The sequence below is a fragment of the Gigantopelta aegis genome, chromosome 3 (assembly GCF_016097555.1).
Source record: "Gigantopelta aegis isolate Gae_Host chromosome 3, Gae_host_genome, whole genome shotgun sequence".
In the NCBI taxonomy this organism is placed as follows: domain Eukaryota; kingdom Metazoa; phylum Mollusca; class Gastropoda; order Neomphalida; family Peltospiridae; genus Gigantopelta; species Gigantopelta aegis.
The window spans coordinates 16,883,838-16,907,333 of NC_054701.1; the positions used below are offsets into that span (position 1 = coordinate 16,883,838).

The window sequence follows — 23,496 nt, forward strand, 5'->3', positions numbered from 1 at the left end:
GCGATCGCGGAAAACGGAGGGAATTCACAGAATTCCCATTGTGAAACGGAATTACGATTTTCTGCGAAGTTAAAAAAATTAATACCATTTTACTATTGCCACACACTGTAAAACTGACGATTGGCCCGTGTGCAGTACTATTGGCAAACGCGTAGTGTCGTATTTACCGGGGCTACAATCAGCCAGACCGAGCGGGAAAACGTCCGCAAGACTGGATTATACGCTTCACGGTAAACCAAATGACCACGTTGGGAACCAAATACTTCGCGAACGTTAGCGAAACGTTTGCTGACTAAACTTGGGACTGGTTTACTGCTTAGTCTGTTGCGCCTGCGCAGACCGGACAGGTTTTTTTTTCAGGAGTAAGTTCAGCCAGCGGATTGTTGCTAACGCTTGTCTTGGAAGACTGATTTTTACGCTACACATTAAACCGAATGACCACTTTGGGAACCAGTCAGAATATGTTTGCAAACGTTTAGCAAAAAAACAGCTGGCTGAACATTGCAATGTTACTTTATTTCTGCTGTTTCATGCGCATACTTCACATTGCAGACGACGTTAAGACTGTCAAAGCGGTGATAAAATAAATGTTTACGTTTTGTTAACACTAAGCTCCGTTGAATAAAACAGTACACTCAATTGTTGGTCAGTTATGCTTTATGTAGTTATTATAATTGTAACCTTTGCTCCAATTTTTCGCTACCAATATGAAGGCCTACTTTGATTTAACTTTGATTTAACAACAAATAGCGATGCATGTCGACACCAGTCAGTTTTCGGACCCTTGTTTTGGTTTCGTACAAAGTAAATAAAACAGACCCAACGGTCATTTTTTTTTATATATGATATATTTGACAAATGGTACTTTTTTTCATCTTTTAAAACTTTTGTCAAGAATTGTGAAAAATTAAAAAGTAAACAGCGTTGTCTGTCTGTTATGTTAATTTGTCACAACTTGTGTCATTTTAATTGTTAGTTAGGCCTACATATTGTATTCTGAAACGGAAATGAAACGGAATTTACAAAAACATGAAACGGAAAATAGCTTTTTTTGAAACGGAAAACCACTGGGTCTAAATTAGGTATCAGGACATCACATCTAAAATATACTACATATGAAAATACTACTTTGCCTTCTTTCATATCATAATTAGTATATTAAATTATTTTTCACGTAGTGGCTGATTTGACATATAAAAGTTAGTTTTATTTAAAAACTATTTTTCAGAAATAAAAATCCTTTTTAATCCTCCTCCTCCTCAATGTTCCAAGTATAAATAAAAAGTATAATGATGACTGACTGTATTAAATGATTAAAATAACTACCTCAAACTTTGAGCCAGGACGTGACATTCAAGATGGCAAGTTAAATTTAGTAAAGATTAAAAATGTATTAAATCTCTCTATATAAAGAAATTGGCAAAACTGACTAGATAATGCACATGTATGTACCTAAAAGAAATTACTTTTATTTTCGATATTTTTGCCTTTACTATTAAGAATGAGAAACAGAGAAAGTGAATGTTTGGGGGAGCATGTTCGAATATTTAACGTGGATTTATGTAGATAAAAAAATATTATGATAACAAAAATACTATTATCAATTCTATGCTTCTATGTTTTGACCAAACAGTGAATTATTGATAATCTACCAATTTAAGGAATATTGTATTTATATAGAATTTTCCATTTTGTAAATCCAAACTGGTGTAAACATACAATAAATATTGTGTCAAAGAATTGTTCAAATAGAATGTTCTGCTAAAATCTTAAGTTTATTCCTTGGCAGATACGGGTATCCAAACATGAATTAGAATATATAAACCAACATTCCTCCAGTGAAAGATGTAATTGGTAAAGATACATATTGATCATAAAACTTGGGTTGGAGGAATTCAAATCAATTGTGTTGTTGAGATTTTTGCTATTGTCAACCATCAACAGTTTATATTAATATACATTGTTGACAGTTTGGCCTATCGGATACTGATAAACAGAAAGAAGAAACTGTCCAAAAACTAATTTCTGTACTGACTGGGGTTCATATTTTGAATTCCAATTAAATCAGATGATCATAAAAATACCAGCAAAAGGCAAAATATAATATAATTTAATTTTAAAACGTGGTAAATTGCAAACGAATTCTTCAGAATTAAATGTCTTGCCTACCATAAACGTATTCAGTGTCATTGATAGTGCATCTGTAGATGTCCATCTCGATGCATGTTAAAAATGTTTTTAAAACATTTTTAAAAAGTCAAACTTCAAAAAATTAAATTATTTTTTTTAAATAAAATTGAAAAACTAATTTTGACTTGCATTGAGGAGAACATTCATAGATTCAATGATTAAATTATTTTTTTAAATATATAAATTAAAAAAAATCTTTTTTGAAATAATTAAGTACACAATATCATGAAATAGATACCTACATTGAAAAATACTAATTTTGTGTGTGTGTTGGGGGGAGGGGTAATTTAACCTTAAACTGTAATGCATGTACACTTTATGCTAATAAAGGTTCTGGGGGGGGGGGTTCTGGGGTTTTTTTTTTGGTTTTTTGGGGGGGTTTTTGGGGGGTGGGGTGGGGGGTGGGCAGGAGGAAGAGTTCTCATTCATAAGTACATAAATATATACTCATTCATAAGTGATGAAATATTCATTTGTTTTTAATACTATTAATTGTTCAGGGGTGCAGAAATGCAAAATATTTCACTATCCCACCGGACCAGAACCAACTAAAATTTACTAGCGGCAGACTTTCTACTAGTCTGTCAGCCTATAGAAATAGAATATATTATTGTTCAACAATATTATAATACACTCTGTCTTCACTTCAAATGATATATAGATTTAAAAAAAGAAAAGAAAATTAAGGACAAAAAATTAAGGACACTTGTTAAATGATCAACATCATGTAGCAAACGAAAACAAGACCCAAACCTTGACTGACAAATCAATACATTTTGAAATACTCTGGTAAATACTAAGTTTTTTACATTTCTCTTATATAGATTTACAAAATTCGAGTGACATCCTGAAAGTGTTTAACAGAATAATCTATTCAGAATACACCAGATTCAGTGCAAAATCAAAATATGTATATAACAAATTAAATTAGTCAGTCAGATAAAGACATATTGCCTCAGCCTGTATTAATTTCTCGCCTAAATCCTGAGGATAAGAAACAAAGTGCAATCGTTAGTGTCAATTTATTATTTATTAATTATTAACATGGTGTGCCTTATAATCTTAAAAAAAAAATAATGAAACAGCTGCCAGTACGCAATATAACCAGTAAAACACTAGCATGTGCTAGTGAAATTCGGCTATGGTGATTAAAATTTACTACAAAACACTTGATTTTTTGGCATGTAGATTATTTTGTAAGTACCTGCCTGTCATTATTTTACAATATTATTCAGACAGTACAGTAATTGATGTTCAAAACTGTAAACACAAACTTATTGGTTTAGGACTGTGTTTGTGAATTGTGTATTATGTCAGAAAGAAAATGTTCATAATGGCTTCTGTTTACTCGATCGTAAGAAACATTTTCATTGGTCGACTGTTGACAAATACAGGCAATAGACACAATTTAGTAATGGTACAAAACTGTAGACAATATGAGTTCAGGTTGAAATGAGAGATAAAGGTATTTAATTCCAAGAATGTTATAAGAATTATTTGCTTTAAGTTTTAAAAAAATTGTATAGAGAATTTGGGCGAAAATCTGGATATTTGATATCAATTCCGGAATTCCGAGTATGGTGTGAAAATTCAGGATTTTTCTGAAAATTCTGGAAAGGTGGTCGCCCTGACTATGCATTAATATTCTGAACATGCCTCTGGCTATTGCAGTAATCAGGACAGTAATTGGAACCCATTTACACCTACCATCTCTTCCACTATACACCCATGTCCTAAAAAGGCTTACCATTGAACAATACAAATTGTTTTAATCCTTCCCCAATTAGTAGAAGTGAATATGTGAACTGTAACATATGTCACAATTAGGAACTATAGTTGACTCTGATGAATGAACTTTCACCCGGAAGTGAACCGTGTAGTGAGACGTAAAGAAATGCAAAAATTATAAACTTCAAAAACATTTCACTTTCATCTATTTTATTATATATGCATTGTACATGATATGCAGTCAAAAATACACAACATATTGGTAATGTGCATTTGTTGAACAGCTTAATGATGGGGGGGGGGGGGGGGTGGCAGTGAATTTTTTTTAGGGAAGAAAGGAAGGAAATGTTTATTTAACGACTCAACACATTTTATTTACGGTTATATGATGTCGGACAGTAGAATCTCATTGGGTCAAACTCTGAAGGATCGAATACACTGCACTGCTTGAACCAAACACAAAGTCCCGAATTACACTTACACATTACATTGGTGACTGAATGGTTGGGTCGAACTACCCGATGGGTCAGACAATTTTTGAGCACCGATGGTGTTTGAGGCAGTGGGATTCAGCTGTACTTGATTGAAAATCTGACAAAATATTAAAAAACAAGGCATATATTTGATATAACACTACATCATGAGTTTAATGCTATTACAAAATTGTGGTAATTATATAAGTAGTGGTAGATGATTTTTGAATGTAAAATAAAATGGTATAACTTGTTTATTCTTTAAAAAAATCCCAAAGACAAAACCCACAAATCGAGCCACCTGCAACACATCTACATACGGTTATAACAAAAAAGCTAAAGTCTGTGATATTTAAAAGGAGAAATATGCTCTAAAATAGACTGGTTTGACTCTATAACCGTTACAGGTTTTTTAGAATTATGAATAAAGCATTTTGGGGTATTACAAAAACCAGGAAGACCAGAACCACTTCAGAAAATGAATATTCTAAATAATAAAAAATATGTATTTCTAATTTAAATGATCAAAAACGGCTTTCATAGTGACAAATGCTGTAGTGTTTAAAAACTACTCTGTCACTTTAATTTTCATTTTGATACCAAATGAAACATTTTCTGATTGCAGGGATAACAGTGAATAAGATACCTGCAATTTATTTGGAAATTTATGAAAATAGCTAAAGTACTAGTAGTACAAAACAAAAGTTGCATAGCTTTAGAAAAATTTACTTTTGGAGCAGTGATTAAAAAAAAAGAAAAGAAAAGAAATAAGATTGAATTGATGTGTGTTCCAAACTAAGTAATAAATAAAAGGTATTTCGATTGGTGTATTGTTTGAACTATTCCAAATGTGGGAAAATTTGCCATAAATAAATAAGCTCAGTCAGACACAATGTTAGTCGAGTTTAAATGGCAGTGACTTGCCGTTGCAGACGAAATCGTGTGGTGTTCGAAACATTTTATAAATTCAGAGATCAACATCAGAGAATACAAAATTATGAATCAATTGACGGGCTAGTATTTTGCCTATTATGGGCGAGAGTATTTCAGCAGCTCTGTTTAGGTAAAAAAAAGTTTAAATTTGTTTCTGTAATATATCACTCTTCATTTTATTGCCATTAAAGAAATATTCTTTTTCGTTTCTTTTGGTTGCAATCTCCATTCTAACTGAAAGTCACATGAAAATATATTTAGTCTTAAAAAATGATTGAAACCATGTTTTTAAAATAGAGGAGCAAAGCAAAAAAGAGGGTGACAAAATTCATTTAGGTGAGAAAGTATATAATTGAGGTAGTCAAAACACTACTAGATCTATCTAATAGTCAAAGTTTATAACTTGCTGAGGTACCATTAAAAAAAAAGTTCCTTTGTTGTAGGGTTTGGATAGACTGGAGAGAGATGCTGGTCCATATGAGAACCAGGTGATTGGTCTGTGGGTGTTTCTGGGATACATTCAGGAGACTTATCCCAAACTCACATCAGGGCCTGCTATCAATGCACTTTGCCAGAAAATTTTCAGGTATGTTCTTTATTTTTCCTTTAACGTTTTGTCTTCTTTTTTTAAGTATATAGTTTGTGACAGTAATTTTCGTCTCTTTTTTTTTTACACTGTACGGTTATATATTAAAGACAGTTTGTTAAAATTGTTGAACCTTTATTTTTTGTGTGATGAACGAGTATGTGGTAGGCCTACCATTTTCAGCTTAGTTTTTACTTTTGTTTTGTGATAAGTACTTTTTATTATATTTCTTATACTATTTATGTATACAGACAGTTTACTGCTAAGTTTAGCATTTTTGCAAACCAGTAATTGTGTATCTTCTTATTTCGGTGACCTGTATATGATAGACTTTTTCCTTTTTCCCAGCTTAGTTTTTATTCCTATTTTCAGATTTTTTCTTTTGTATAATGTAGGGAAAGGTTTTATTTCTTTTTCAGACACTGTGCTCGTACAGTACTAAACATTAAGTGGCAACAACTTGATGAAAACAGCACAAGTCGGCAGAATTTTAAAGTAACGCTGCAGAATTTAAACCAATGCCTATCTGCCACTGGATACACCCGGTTTTCCCTAATTTTGACGTTAATGGACAGTGGATGGACCCGCCCCATTCTCAGCCAGGTTATGGGTGGGGAGGAAGACACGGAGGATGGGGAAGGTTTGTTAATCTTTCTCTTACAAGATTCATTATTTGTCAGGCATGTTACTCGGGGTTAGCTCCCGAAATATATTTTAATTTTGTGAAATACTTTCATGAAATATTTGATAATTTGTTGAAAATAACTGGGTTTCTACAGTTTTTTAAAGTTTAATAGATGATTTGGATAAATTTTCTGCTGGCCCAGAGCTTTTTGATAAATTGTCACCTGGTATAGAATTAAAAAGATTAAATGTTTTCTAATTGGTTAATATTAGCTTTATCAATGTATGATATTAATATTTAAGATAAACCAATGAAATCTTAGTCATTCATTGACGTCAGTATCTTCCTGATTATGTCACATTGACATGATAATGGCCGGCTATAATTTCATTATCACCTGTTGTTTCTATTCTTAATGACCTAACTGTTCTCGTAGAGTTAGTAACATTCAGTATCTAATTGTGTTGTTTTTGGTGTAGTTTAATCATACATTGTTTACCACAACTCTATACACTGTTATGGGTGTCTGACCATAATGTTTCAGGGTTTGTTGATTTTTTATAGGTATAACTCCTCAAAGCTTTGTACTCTATGTTTTATTAAATTAAAAGTTTTTGCATTGCTATTGACTATTTACTTTAGACCCAATAGCCAATATATTTGTCTCACTGGTGTGTTTTACTGCTTATCATGAGCTGTTACAAAGTCCTTGTTCCCTGCAGGTCTGAACTACATAATTAACGAGGATCCAGTGATTTTGAAAATCCGTGTGGAGCTGATGCTGCAGGAGAACTGTGAAGAGTTTGCTCTAAATCTCTGTTCCTGGTGTCTGAAGCATCCTGCACTCAAAGACGACCTTGACATTCGACAGACTCAGCTCATGCTGTTTCACAAGCTCAACAACTCAGACCGGCTTCAGGAAGAGGTAATTCTTCAATATAATCTCTTTTCATTGTTGTGAGAAAACGTCATATTAAATTTAAATTGGTCATTCAGGTTGTCAGAAGGCCATCTATCACATGTCAACAAAACATATACAATACCTTTTTATAATTTATAAAAGTACAACAGAAAGTACCTTAGTCCTCAGCATGGAATTAAAAATTCCTAGGACTGGAAAAGTTGGGCTGATGTTTGGAAAAATATATTTCAGATGAAAACAAATAAATGGGATGTTGAATAAATTCTTAGGCTCAATGAGCACCACAAGAACACCCACCTACTGAGTATCTCAGCTACCAGCAGTTGTGCGACATCATGGTCCATCCCGGCTTTATCACAGCAGTTCCACCTGTTGTGGGATTCAAGTGATACAAAATAGACTGCCATAAAACCCCTAAAAACCATCACTTAATCAGAAGAGACTAGTTGAGCATAGTCAGGACAATAGGTGAAATGTGATCTGTTTAGTAATAATGAATTTTTCTTTCATGATCGGGCTATGCTAATGCCAAGTTATGTATTCTATAGCTCTAATAGATGTTACTATGTTTTGGTTTATTTTAGTGTCAGAAGATTCCATGTCACGATGGAGTCCGACTCATCTCCCGGATGCGACAGATGGAGAAGTACAAGAGTTTATGTACTCGACTCGCTCAAATATTTCTTGTTCAGGATTGGATCCGACAGTCTGAACACTGTTGTACAAAGGTAAGGCATTCTCAGATCATTCACTTAATACATTAGCCAGGTTTCGTTTGTTTTGTTTAATGACACCACTAGAGCACATTGATATATTAATCAACGGATATCTGGTAATTCCGACATTTTATCTTAAAAAAGAAATCCACTACATTTTTCCATTAGTAGCAAGATGTCTTTTGTATGTACAATCCTACATACAGGATAGCACATACCATGACACGATATACCAGTCATGGTGTACTGGCTGGAACGAGAAATAGCCCAGTGAGCCCACTGACAGGAATTGCTTTACTGCATTAGCCAGGTATTTATTTTCCATCAATATCTGACCTATTTGACTGAGTGTATTTATATCTGAGACCTAATTCACAAAGGTCTCTTAGGCTCTGTTAGACAACAAAGCATCCTCTTTGCAAGTCTTTCAGCATTGCACTGCGATATCGCAAAGTTGCAAGAGTTTATTTAATTGGGCCTCTGGACCATAAGAGTGGAAGACTAAGAAGGGTTAGTCACGTGGTCAGAAGATGGTACCCCTCACACAAAAGATTCTTGTTACTGGTGGTGTGGATCTTTGTACAGGTCCATAGAGATTGGGGAAGGGGATGCACTCAGTTTGAGAAGTCAGGTTAAGTATTCATGAAAAGAGATGACAGTAAAAGTTTTCTTTATTCTAGCAAATAACCACCTTAGTGATAGTGAATGCTAGCTCTAAAGCTAGTTTTATCAAATAAAAACAAATGGGTAGCAATATAAAGAACTCAGTGTTTTTATCACTTCACAGTGTTTATTCAAGAATTTGAGTGTTTTAGTCACATTTTCTTTGCTTGGTTTATGAGACTAACAATTATTTTATGTGCACTAAGTAAAAGACATGATTTTTTCCCATTATAAAATTGATTTCTGTTTATAGTTGTTACAGTTTTCCCTTTCAGCAGTGAAAATCCATGTTGTTTTTTCATGTAGTTGATCAAATTTTATGTTCCTTGTCGCCGTGTCACCACTGTTACATATTGTGATTGGTCTGTTGTTAAATAACTAATTTTCCATCCTTCTTTTTTCTAAGCTAAACCAACATCATGTCTGTATAAATGACAATACTTTTATTGAGTTGGATATTTGTGTGTGTTTTGAAGCCTGATTGTAATAACTTTAACAATATATTTCCAGGACTTATTAAAATTGTGGATTCGCCATCAATATCTTGCTGACCGGGATAAGGAGAAGTTTCTCAAAAGTGTCTGGGCCATCGCCAAGCTGTCTAGTGCTACCAACCAGATTCTTCTCATGATTGATGCTCTCAAACTCGAGGTAATACTCTGTTTATTATCCACATAGGTCAAAATATTCAGGAAAATGCCATAATGATTTCACATGCACAACGAATGATGTAATTTTCTGAAGTGGCATCATAACTTAATGTGGCTTCTACAGTGTAACCGCTTATCAAAATGACGTCATTTCTGAAAATGGCGTTGATTCAGCTCTCTTTTTGGTTATGTTTGCAAAGTTTTGACATGGTCCTAGCTTGTTATTCATGAAAATAATATTTTGGATAATAAAGAAATTGTTACACTGGCGTGCGAATCTTACTGATTTTATGAAACTCTGTGTCTGGATTCATGTATTACCTGAGCGAGAAGGAGGGTAATACAGTAATCCTGACACTCGTTTCGTAAAATCAGTATGACACACAAGCTCGAATAATAATCTCTGTGTATGTCATGGTACTATGAAAGGTTGTTTTGTTTAACGACACCACTATAATTAATCATCGGCTATTGGATGTCAAACATTAGGTAATTTTGACATACAGTCTAAGAGAGAAAACCTGCTACATTTTCCATTAGTAACAAGGGATCTTTTATATGCACATACCACAGCCTTTGATATACCAGTCGTTTTGAACTGGCTGGAATGAGAAATAGCCCAGTTAGTACTATGATGTCCAGATATATATATGTAAAAATGTGGGAAATAGTTACAGAAACCAAGTGATTGTATCCTTTTTGTAACTGATTGAGAAAAAAAGAATGCTGTAATAATAATTACTATTAATCTATTGATGTATATTATTCTGTTTGCTATGGCTGATTCCAGTAGTTTTTGTTATTATAAATATCTTATAATTACTACAATATATTAGAATAAAATTTAATTTTGTCCCATTATGTTGTATAAATGTTGTCAATACAACTTGTGCAACTGTTGCATACTATCAAAAGATTTATTTTTTAATGTAGACTTTGAACTTGTTCATTGGGTCTGAGGTGTGATTATTGAAAAACATTATTTACAAAGTACCTGTTGCATTCGCACTTTTGTATACATTAGGAAAATTGATAAAAATTCTTAGATTTTTATTATTATGTAATAACCATATCATATTCATGTCAAAAATCAGCAGTTCAGTTAATGTTTGTCATAAAACTCCCATGTTATTGAAAAAAAGACTAATGTGGAGCCTTACTTAAGGTGTTTTACATATAACAGAATGACTGAATTTCAAAAATAGCAATTACTTTCACAAATCATATCAATATTATTTATACATTTAGCACTTTAGAATGTTTTAATATTTTGTCACTTTAACATTCATATCATTTACATAATACTCTTTTGTCTTCCATTCAAATCAAATTTACGAAAGGTACTTATCTTGCAGACTAAACAGCTGTGTATATTCAATAGTTTATGATAAACACAGGTGTATAATTACATTGACGAGTTAGATTTTGTCAATGATTAACTTCATGTATCTAAAATAAACACCTGATGATTACCTCTCGTAATTATTACGTTTCATTACCTTACTGTTGATGTATGTCTAAGACAAGTTTTTTGTTTTCAGTGTGGTGACATGTTCCTGCAGCTGTACACCGATCTGTGTATCTTCGCTCTCAACTTCGACAAGAGCTGCCTTGAGAAACACATGCAGGACGGGGACATGGAAGGACTGCGCAGTCGGCAGCAGGCCATGGCCGGCACATGCAAGAAACTGGCAAATGTCTACCTCAAAAATGACACAAAGATCGCTAGATATAGTGCTGTCACATCTTTCGCTCTGAATCCGTCGTCAGAAACATTGTCGTTTGTCGAAACGTTCTATTTAAATCTTACTGTTCCATACGTGATCGACCGAGGCAAGCAGACACATGACGATGAAAAGTGTTGTACTAATTGTTTTCGAGGAGAAGGAACATGTCGGTATAAAAAGTCTGAGGGAAATCAGAGCGATGCGAATGTGGACATTGCCACTTTACTGGAAGTAGAACGTTTGTTAACTATGTTGAGGCCATTTTATTTGAATCCTGACATGAAGTGGACTGAACTCAGACCCCTCTGTCAGAGATTCTTGCACGAAAGAGAAAGACTTGCTCAGAAGTTTGCTTTAGAAATCGCTGAAACGTGTGCAGCTGATGTTGGCAACAAGAGCGTTGCCGAAGCAGTCCCCAGCAGCCCAGCTCCATCCACTGCCCCGCCGGCTTCAGTTTTAATACAGGCTTCCAGTACCACAAACACTCAACAGCAGAAACCACAATCAGCTCACACACTGGTGATTAAGAGTGAGAAGCCAGATAGTTATTTGCCACAAAAGGTTCATGCTGCAACGACTAAGTTGGTTCCACAAGATGCATCCAAGTTGGTACCAGGTCAGCAGCAGAATTTTTCAAAGCATGTATCCAGGCCTGTATCCACACAGCAGACAGTTCCACGTGTAACCAAAGCAGTATCCTCACAGTACGATTTTCCACATGTCACTAGACCTGCATCCGTGCAACAGAATGTTCCACATGTAACCAGACCTGTATCCGTGCAGCAAACTGTTCCGCATGTAACCAGACCTGCATCCTTGCAACAGACAATCCAACAATATGTAAACAGGCCTGTGTCCTCTCATCAGAATGTTTCACAACATGTAACCAAGCCTTTATCTTTGCAACAGACCGTTCCACAACATGTAAGCAGACCTGTCTCCACACACCACGTTTCACAGCATACTGTGACTAGAGAAACATACAGCTCACCTATAAGTGTGTCCTCGCAACAGAGTCTTGGAACTGTACAGCAAGATACAAACAGCTTAGTAGGAATTGAGCCTTCTGTTATGTTATCCGAAGATAAACACATGATAATTCGCAACCTTTTGTTTACTAATGAAGATGTTTCCTTGGCTGACTTCCCTGATGCAGATGCCCTGGTTGAACTGTTGCAGCAGGCATTGCCTGGAGGTGGGACTGAACTTCCCGAAACATTACAAGACATCACAATGGACAACACTGGTGTAGCTCCAGCTGTTCATATTGTCCAGGAGTCCATTTCAGAACAGATGAAACGGGTAGCTCAAACAGACTCTAATTTTGTGTCTATCTATTCTGCACCAGCCACTGCTCCGGCTGTGCAGACATCTTTGTGCAATACTTCTCATGTAACTATGAGTGGCAGAAACATTAATGCTACACATAATTTAATCCATTCATCAACTGTTCCGTCATTTTCAGTTCCAGTCAGTAGCATGCCTCTGTCTAGCCAGGCCATACAGAGCAGCAGTGCAATGGATGTGGCAGCACTTGTAAATCTACAATCAGTTCTCGAAATGCCTCAGATAGGAATGACTTCCTTGGGACATTCTCAGAAACAACCTCGTAATCAATCTCTGTCGTATGTGACCGTTGTGACTCAAGCTGAACATGCGACCTCAAGCGCATATATCCAAAATACATCAGTATCAAGATCAAACATTCCAATTCAACCAAAAGTAACTCAATCAAGAGTGCTGAGGCCGGGGGTGGCAGGGGTAGTTCATCAACGAATTGGGGCTGGCCAACAACCTGTTCAAGCCATGATGACTACTAATCTTCAGAAGGTGTCCAGCCAAACACAGGGTGCAATACGAATGGCAGCAGTGGGATCCCAAATCAAGCACAATACCAGTGTGCGGTCGCTGCACTTGTCAAGCCTTCCAGGTAAGCCAGTTGTTACCCCGAAATCTTATCCCAATGTATCATCCAGCACTGAACATAGTGACACGACTGTGGCCCAGAAAACTGAACAGATTCATTCTCAACAACAAAGTGTGTCTAGTTCAACACAGAACAGTTTGAAAAATCTCTTTCATCAGCAGAGCATAGCTGCTTCAAAAGCTGGAAATGCTCCGTTACTTGCTCAACAAATTGTGTCTGGCATGGGTCCGATACCTGGTCAGCTTGTGTCTTTTGATCCGGAGTATGCTGGCAGTGTTCAAAACACAGTTCAGAGCTTAGCAGCTCGCAAACCAGGATTGATGCAAAATATTCTTACAGGAGGATCTGTACAAGTAATTCCATCACCTTCCTCTATGATGCTAAATGCAGCTGGTGTGGCCAACATTACCCAGACCTCTGCAAATGTTACTTCACAACCTCCAACGATTCTGTATACAACACCACCTCCAAGTTCCATATCAATGCAACAGTCTGTGCCCAACTTCACTCAGTACAGTCAAGCAGTACCGAATTTGGACATGAACCAGCAAGCATTACAGGGAACAGCTGACATCTCTAGTGTTATTGCTTTGTTGAATCTTCAGTCTCAGTTAATTTCACAAACTAATTCTCAGCCAGGAAGCAAACCTAATGCAACTAAAACATTGAAAAAAGTTTTTAATGAAATACAGAAAAACAAAATTAAAAAACAAAATCCAGTTTGCTCTGCTGTTAAAACATCTCATGAGAAGGATCACGTTAATGTGAAAGTTGCACCAAATTCTTCAAAGGAAACAAATTTACTGAACCAGCTGAAAGTGGGCATCTCTACCGAAATGCCCAAGGAGACCGTTCTTTCAATGCACTTGCATGGCATCCCAGTTCAGTTTGCCCCTCCACCCAGTGCCTCAGTACTAGAACAAACTGTTACCTGTGCAAATGAACCAATTCCCGAACAGAACACAATTGCATCTGCAGCTTTATTTCAGCATCTCCAGCCTACTCAGCCAGCCCTGGTTCAGCAAGGCCAGCAGGTTCAACATCTTGTTGGATCCTTGTCACAGCTGCAGCAATCCTCTGTCAGTGTAATACCATCAACTGGGCAGACACAGAATAGCTTAGTCCATTCAGGTCAAACAATTTTTATTCCAGCTGCAGGCCAGCAGAATACTGCTGCTTTGTTCCAGCCAACGACAGTTGGTCAGTTGACACTAGTTCATCAAGTTCCAAGTCAGGCATTGTTTAGTCAGCCAGGAGTATTACAAACTGGAATTCAGATCTCTAATGTTAGTCAGTTATCTGTAGCTAAAGAGTCCAGTACAACACAAGTTAACAAAAAAGTGTCAAACTCTAAAACAGTTAGTGAAGTTTCATTTAGTGCTAGTAATCAAGTAAGTACTGGTGATGTTACTCCAACTACCTCCTCATCAGTGTCAAAAGCTCATGTTCCTTTTATGTTAGCATCACGACTTTGTAGTTCTTCTTCAAAAAAGTACAATTTGTCATCTTCTCAGTCAAAGTGTAGTCAAAAGACAAAGTCTAATTTAAAGGACCTTCCAGCTGTAAGCAAGGCTGCTGATTTTCCATCATTTCCCATTTCGAGTAAATCGAGTGAGGTAACAAGTCAGCTGGAGAGATTTTTATTGAATTCATTGTTACCAAAGCAGTCCACTGCCGTTTCAAGCCAACTACAGAATGGAGTGCAATCAGCAGAACCTTTACACATACAATCAGTCCTCCCCCCTCACTCTTATACACCTGACACTCAAACAAACACTCAGTCATTATATCATAATCATTTGATTAAAAAATCAGATACGGTAGGACTTTTAGATTGCTTGGGAGTAAAGGGTTCTGGGTCTGCATTCATATCTGTTGATGGTGTTGATGTTCCAGTGGGGTTTAGCCAGCAGCAAGGTAGTCTTTCAACTGCAAATAGTACAGCCACGGATAGTTCGAACAATTCTCTTCATGTTTTGGCATCCAAGAGTGTACAAGAATCGGTGCTAGACAAATGTGAAAATCAAGTTGATGGTACTTTTTTCTCTCAAAATAAAAGTGTGTCAAAGAATACTCTGCAAAAGACTGATTTGACAACAATGGACCAGCCATATCTAATTGAAAACGTGTCTTCGTTAGATTTGGCTGCAAGTCAAGCCTATGATGCTTCTGAAGAGTTTTCCAAATTATCAGATGCTGCCACTTCAAAATCCTGTGCTTCTGTAACTGCTGATGATTCAAAATCTGATGTTCAGAAGAAAAGAATAGTTTCTAAACGCCTTTTTGCCACAAAGTTCAAATGTATGATATGTTCTGAAGTGTTTGAAAATATGGATGATCTTCGTAGCCATGTACGAAATCCATGTACACCAGGATTAGAGACATCTATGGAAAAGTTTAATCGCATCAGTGCTTGTGAAGAAGCACTCAAACAGAAATCACCATATTCTGGTAAATGTTCATCAGATAAAGTGCCACAAGTAACAAAAAAATCATTGGAAGCCAGCAGGGTGTATGAGTGCCCAGTTTGTAAGGTATTGTGCAAAACAGATGAAGAAGTCCTGCATCATCGATTTGGTTGTTTGAAATCAAAAAGTAAACCGAGACAGAGAAAGCCAAAGGTTTCACAACCAGATATCTCTACCACAAGTTCAGATCCACCAGCAGTAACAACCTCATCAGTAATGACTGACCTGTCAGCTGGTGTATTGCAACATGACACTTCTTTCAGTTCTGGGCCCATATCTCTAACTGCGTTATCTCCACTCTCTCACAATTCTGGTGGAATGGTATCCCCAGTGACAACTGCAATAGTGTCGTCACTGACCTTACCGGCTGTACAAGAATCTCCAGTATCCACTTCAGTAGCATCATCATTGTCTTCAACACCTCCAGCTGCAGCAGCATTTTCTGGAGATAATGCATCCTGTGTAAGGCCTGTAAAGTTTGTGGGTCATAAACCTACCAAAGAAAAAAAATCACCCCATACTGGATTACTTGGAGCAAGACCAAAACCACCACCAAAGCCAATGACTCCAGAAAGAATAGCAGACCTTTTGCTAGTTTGGCGAACTGTTGAATGGGTGAGAGCAGCACTGGGTGTAGCTGCTCCTTCATTTCGGATTAAGGCACTGGATTTGGCACGATCAAGTTTGACTCCAAGTACGGAATCTGATTCACAGCTAGTGGAAGCTCTTGATATTGATAAATCAGTTGTGCCAAAAATAAAACTATATGAAGAGAAACAAAAAAAATTGAAAAACAAGAAGAGAAAAGCCTCACCAAAAGCTGATTCTAGTTTTGAAAGTATTTCAAGTGTTAAATCTTTTACAAAGAAAGAAAAAGCACCACCAAAGAAGAAAAAGGAAGCCCTTTGTTCAGTTAATCCCGATGGAAAGAAAACGGAAAAATCATCTGATTCACAACAGTCTAGTCCTGTGAAAAAGAAGAAGGCAAAGAAAAATCCTGAACCCAAATTTCAAGTATTAGAACATTTAGGAAGAAAGTATTATAAGTGTGGTCTTTGTGGGCAGACATTTTGTAATTTAGATTTTATGGTTTCTGAGCATTGGGAAAAATGTTTGAGTCAGAATCCTAAACAACGGAAAAGCAAACCTGGAGGCCCAGGTGACAAGAAGGTTCAGAAAACAAAAACAAATAAAGATGCTAAGAGTGCAGAAAATACAACAGGTTACCAGTCAACAGGTGAAGCTACTGAACCCACGGCTACTGAGAAAAATGAAGCTGTGGTATCAACAGAACACAAGACTGAGCTTAAGTTACAGAACACTCCCAAAACAGAGTCAAATAATCAAAGTGCTGTAAAGGAAAGTGTTCAGGAGAAATCAAGTACAGATCAATTAAATCCTGTATCGTCTCTTCCAAAAGTTGAATCTCTTCATATTGACTTTGCTGCTCTTCTAAAAGAAACATTTTCCAATGCTCTTGGTAAGAGAATGGTAGATACAGTTAATCCTTTAGGTGATAAATCAAACCCTTGGGAACACTCTTCCACTGACATGATACCTGATCAGTCAAATATGAAGATATTGGAAAGAATTGAAGAGTCCGCATCAACATCAGTGACGTCAGAAAGTTTCAGTGTACCATCTAGTCAACCAATTAAGACTGAGCTATTGCCATTTTTTGGTAATGATCCAGGTTTAGAATCTGTATATGATGATGAGCCAAATGTTGCTAGAATTGAATCCTCAACTGTTCTTAAACCACAGGAACAGGTGAACCAGAATGAGTACCTAAGACGTTATAGTGATGATAGTGTTATGATGCACGAAGTTGATAGCAACACTTCAGGAAGAACTTTGGTTTACCATGATGAAGACCATGTAGCCCATACACCGCAACCAGTTGAAGAAACCTCAGGTTCTGACCTGTGTCATGAAAATCCACTGCCACCAAATGATTACTTATCTACCGAAATGATAAAAACAGAAATGTTTAGTTCTACGGATGTCAAGTTAACATGTGATGAAGTGTTGGAACAGATGCCTTTAAGTTTATCAGAAGATGATAAAAGTAAAGAAGATGCTGTGAACAGTTCAATGGAACAGAGATATGATGGGAAAATAGACAATTCTTCAGAGACATTTGACTTGTCCACGCAGCTTCATTCTGATGAGGATTTCAGAATTAAGGAGAAAGAAGAGAAAAGTAATGTAAATCTGCAGATTGGTTTAAGCAATGAAGAGGCTGCAGACAATGAAAAATCTATTGGTGTGCAGCCAAATGATGAAGATGTTGTTCACAGTGTTGACAGAAGTGCCGATGTTGATCATGTGGTGGATAGACCTTGTGGTAGTTCTTCCTCAGATGAACAGAGTTCTGTTGATGAAATAAGAGACAAACCTTGCAGTCCTGCGACAGATGAAAGTGGTTCTGGTGATAAAATAAGAGACACACCTTGTGATGGTCCATGTTCAGAAGAAAAGAATTCTGATAAAACATGTTCAGAAGAAAAGAATTCTGATGATAAAACCTGTTCAGAAGAAAAGAGTTCTGATGATAAAACATGTTCAGAAGAAAAGAGTTCTGATGATAAAACATATTCAGAAGAAAAGAATTCTGATGACAACACATGTTTAGAAGAAAAGAATTCTGATGATAAAACATGTTTAGAAGAAAAGAATTCTGATGATAAAACACATTCAGAAGAAAAGAATTCTTATGATAAGACACTAGATATGCCATTGCCAACTTCAGATGGAGAAAGTCACAGTGATAAAATGTTAGATGAATCATGTGATACTCCAACTTCTGATGAAGACAGCGATGTTACCAAAAAACAAATATCAGATGAAAATCAAAGTGAGAAAGAAGCTGATAAATCAGATGAAACCACCACCATAGACAGTGCTGTTCTTCTGGGGAAGAAAAGGCCAGTTTTGGATAGAGATGCCAAGAATATGAATAGTAGCAGCTCTTTTATGCTGAACAAGATTGATGACTCTAATACAGGTAGTGATGTCTCCTGTGATGCCTGTGGTGCCTTGTTTAGACATGTTCGAACTCTTATCCAGCACATGGTGTCTCGTCATCTTCATCCAAAGAAGTGGACTGCTGCATCAATCTCCTCTATTGTTTGTCCCTTCTGTGATTTGACTTGCAGATCCTACATGATCTACATGAATCATCTTCCCAAACATACCACAGTAATTCTTGAAAAGATGAGACAACATTTACTTTCAGATGAAAAGAAATCTCAGTCCAAAACAAGAACTCAACATACCAGAGTTGCTGAAGTTTTAAAAGGTAAACAGAAGAAAGAAGATAATTCTGATTTGGCTTCAATAAAAAAGGTGCAGAACCATTCCAAACAAACCTCACTGGATGCTGTTGACACTGATGTTGATGTTAAGATGGCCCGAAAAAGAGGGCGGCCAAGAAAATATTTTAAAACAGAAGTGGAAAATGTGGAAAATGAAGATGATCCAGTCCAGTCAGATGTTAAACCTTTGTTTCCAGCACTAGATGACAGTGCCTCCATGAAGGAACAAGTTTCTTGTGATGATGATTCAGCAAAGGAGCCTGTTAAAACTGATGTTTCTTTGCCAAGTAGACAAACAAGATCAAGAACATCCAGAGAGTTGAGGCATACGAATGAAAGTCAAGAGAGTATGTCCTTAGTGAATTCGAAAGCAAAATTAACTAGATCCAGAAAAAGGTCTCTGAGTCCAGTTTCAACACCACTTGGACATCATCACACAAAAACAGCCAAACTATCCAGCACTGACACAGATAATACTTCGTCAGATATGAAGACACCTGGGTGCAAAACTAGATCATTAGGAAAAGAAATGGGTCCAAAGAAAGGGTCCCCAAGTCCTACAGGTTCAGGACAGAGAAAGTCGTCAGCTCAGCAGACACGGAAGAATTTGATAAAAGCTGCACAGGCACATGTTATACAGAGAAAGAAAGCTGCTTTTGCATCCCATAATAGTTCTGAGAAAAAACAAACATCTTACAAGAAAAAAGAAACTGGTAATGAAAAAATAAATGAACAAGAGCAGATTTCCAGAAAGTCATACTCCTTACGAAATGCAGCCCATTTATACATTAAATCTAGACAAAATGTGAATGCTTTAGACAAGAGTACTGTTCTTGCTAGGGAAAAGAAGAATGATCAAGAAAATCCAATTAATGCAAAAAGAAAAACTTCTTGTAAAAAAGATTTGAAAACTCAGTCTATTGAGAATGATGGTGATGAAGTTTCAACAAAGAGTTGTAATGTTGAAAAAGATATGAAATGTTCCAGGAAACTTAGGATTCAGTTTGCTAAAAGGTATGATGAAACATCCATTTGTTTTAACAAGAAAGACAAATGTTGGCAAGCTTTTGATAGAGTTTCAAAGACATGGAAATTACTTTCTTCTAAACATTTTGTTGGACTTTCAAAACATTCCATTGTAAAAGAAAAGCGGGCTTTACCAAAAAATGCTGAAAAATGTGTAAGCAAGGAACAAACCGAAGGAGAGAGCATCCTTGAAGAGGAACAGAAAAGTGAGCATGAAGTTTCCTGTGAAAGTGAAGCGGAAGTAAAGACTGAAAGTATGACAACAGTACCCATAGAAGATAAATGTGAAGCAGAGTTCGAGAAACCTGTTGGCTTACGTTCACCATCATCATTTCAGGACTCGTATATGTCATATCTCTGCCAGTTCTCCTCAGAAAGCAATTCAGATGATGCTGAAGTAACTGAAGCACAAGAGTCTGACACCCAGGTATTAACACCACCAAAGAAAGAGTTACAAGGCATCAAGACACTGCGGGGTATGATTAAGTCTGAATCCTTCTCTTGGGATGTTGGCGATGATGGTGGAAAGACACCAAGTAAAGAAGAAAGTGTTTGTGATAACAGAAATGAGGACACTTTATCTGAAACAAAATCTGGATTGAAGTTAACAGATGGAGTGCTAGAGGGAAATAATAAAATAGGTTCAGGCTTTGAAAAAGAAAATGAAAAATTTGATCATACCTGTAATAAGGATTTAACCTCAAGTGAAAAAAATGAGAACTATAATCAAAAGGCTAGTTTGACTATAAAATCTGTTGAAGAAAGTGATAATACTTGTAGTGCTGTAAATATGGTTTCAGAAATAGCGGAAGATAAGAACCCACAACAATCTGACATTGATGTATCTGAAAAAGTAAATGCAATTGTTGATAAAACAAAAGAAACATTTTCAAATTCAGTGGAAGGAAATGATAGTTGTTTTGTTGATGAATCAAAGAGTGACACTATCATGAGACAACCTAAATCTCTACGGTCAATGGCAGCAAGCATGCAACCACCAAACACATGTCTGAAGTCTGACATGGCTTTAGCTACAGGAATGAAGTCATCAGGTGTAACTAAGGCTGAAGCAGAACCTGTAGGGAAGGAAGTTCCGTCAAAAATAGAATCTAAAGTATCAGGCAAGGAGAAGACATCACATGGTGCTATGCCACAGTTGTCAGATACAGAAGAGGATGAGGATGAAACAAAAACACAGAGAATTCAGCGCTCCTTGAAATCTCTCCGTGAAAAGTCCAATGTTGCTCCTTTTACATGGGATGTTGATGAAGATGAACATCCAGCCTCGAAGATATCCCGTACTCATGTACCAACTGAACAGAGGAATGAGTCCCGTGAAACTATCCACACCAAGGCAGTATCTGTCGGAACATCCCCACGAATGGGCTCATCCCCTCCAGAAACATTTATAAGAACAAGATTTAGGCACTTTGGAGAAGGGATGAAGTCGGATGGATTTAGAAAAGTAACTCGGTCATGTAGCAGTGAATCATTATTTAATAAAGTAAGCCATACCCAGTCTGCGTCTTGTAGTATACCTACTAAAACAGATATAAGATCAATTTTAGGTAAAGAAACAAAATCCAGACCAATATCTGTTGGAACTGACCAGTCCTATAGGACACGATCATGTGATCAGAGATCTTCAGATTTAAATAATTATTTACAAAGAAAAGTTAAATTGGAGGTTAGGCCTGAAGATGATGCAAACATCACTGCGTGCAGGAAACGTAGGATCAGCAAGAGTGAAGAAAGTCAGGAAAGAAAGTGCTTTGGAATGGCAGCTCCATCGTCCAAGGAAAGTGTTGTTAGAGCTAGATATGGATCACCAAGAGGGCAGCACACATTTTCCAATGTTGAATCACTGCCTGCTGTTGTCCGGAGGAGCAGTCATCGACTGACTAGTCCAGTTTACCCCAAATCCTCAGTTTCCAACGTCCAGTTCTACAGAGTGGCCCCGACTGAGGAGCCGAAAGGGGACAGTTTGAGAAACACACGGAGTGTGAAGCCTCCGTTTGAAGAGAGAACTAGACACACTCTGGTGATGGGTGAACATGTTCAGTGTAGGCCACAGTTGTGCAACTCTGGTGGTAAAAAAATTGATCAGAAGTGGGTTATTGATAAGCGCAAACATAAAAAAGCTAGTTTTCCATACGCCTTCACACGAATTGGAAACCAAAGAAAATAATGTTTTCTTTTTACTTGCAATGAAAAAAACATGTTTAGTGTTATTATTTAAATATGTTTGACCAAATGCTGGTTAATTTAAAAAAAATAAAAATGATTGTGGTTTGTTCAGTCCTGTTCTATGATGGTGATTATAAAGAAGACAAACTTTAATTATAATCACTAAATGAGAAACTATTTATACAATGAAACACAAACAATGCAAAATATAATTGGTATAAAAATAAGTGACAATTGAATTTCTCTAATAATCTACTTGCTTTCTTCTTGTGTATGGCTACGAGCGGCAGTGTCCAGTTTGAAGCCTTCGTTGTCAGTTGAAATCATCTATAATTATAAATATACATTCATTAAGCTGTCCAAAATGTATTTCTTCCATTCCAAAGTTTGTGAAAGGTTTTTAAGATGGGTTTGGTTAAATGTCCAATTTACAAATTTTAGTTTTAATTAGTAGTTGCGCCTCATCAACATAACTTGTAGGTTAGATTTATTATTGTCACGGTGTTGTGTCTGTTGCTTTGCCATTCAGAATGAGCTCCTTGGAAGCCATCTTTGATATCCTAGGTTTCTTTGATGTTATACTTTAACATATCAGCATTTGATATATATCAATTTTTTTTTTTTTTTTTTTTTTTTATTGATTTGCAACTTTCCCTACTTAGAGTAATACAACATATATTACTACATAATATACAACTGTCAAGGGTAAATAATATTACAAAAACAGGTCGTAGGATATTAGTTTTTACTTAACACGTTCAATTCTTTAAAGCCTAAATTTTTTTCTAATGTTACATTTAATTCCTATTTGTATTTTTTTCTTTACATATGAATAAAAACAATCCCAAACCTCAACAGATTTTGCATATAATCCATTATCTAAAATGCAAGTACTTTGGTTATTTCAATTTTAGGTAAATGTCTGTATGTTTTAAACAAAAGTTCTTTCTTCTATCAATACCTAAAGCTGTTTGCATAACAAAAGATTGGACTTCGAAAGTGGGTGCCATGGTCATTATAGCTACTACAGCTACTTTAAAAAAATCAAGGACCTGTATATTATATTTAATTTAAAAAAACCTATATAATAAAAAATACATTTAATAACTCGTATACATGCAGCATATGAGTTAATGTTGTAAATGATTCATTTAAATTGTTTAAATTATATAATTTATGGACCGATGCTGTCCTAAAACAGCCGGGTAGTAGTTTAAAAAAAATATATCAAGTTCAGAAGTAACTAACTTGCAGTAAATTTCATAGTATGAAAACAGGCGTTTCCTATGGGAAGGACAATAGTCATCATATCTTTGACAGTATACATATATATTGTGATTGCAGGATAAATTCACAGA

At 36.1% G+C, this 23,496-nt stretch overlaps 1 protein-coding gene across 1 annotated transcript in view; it reads left to right on the top strand.

Annotated features, from left to right (window-relative positions):
* LOC121367599 overlaps window positions 1-22,243 on the top strand; it is a 29,901-nt gene extending 7,658 nt beyond the window's left edge. Inside the window, exons 2-7 of the mRNA XM_041491873.1 lie at window positions 5,768-5,910; window positions 6,330-6,550; window positions 7,258-7,460; window positions 8,042-8,185; window positions 9,347-9,487; window positions 11,028-22,243. Coding sequence (XP_041347807.1) covers window positions 5,768-5,910; window positions 6,330-6,550; window positions 7,258-7,460; window positions 8,042-8,185; window positions 9,347-9,487; window positions 11,028-22,139 — 11,964 coding nt within the window. The 3' untranslated portion in view covers window positions 22,140-22,243. The remainder of the gene's footprint in view (window positions 1-5,767; window positions 5,911-6,329; window positions 6,551-7,257; window positions 7,461-8,041; window positions 8,186-9,346; window positions 9,488-11,027) is intronic.
* The last annotated feature ends 1,253 nt before the right edge of the window (window positions 22,244-23,496 follow it).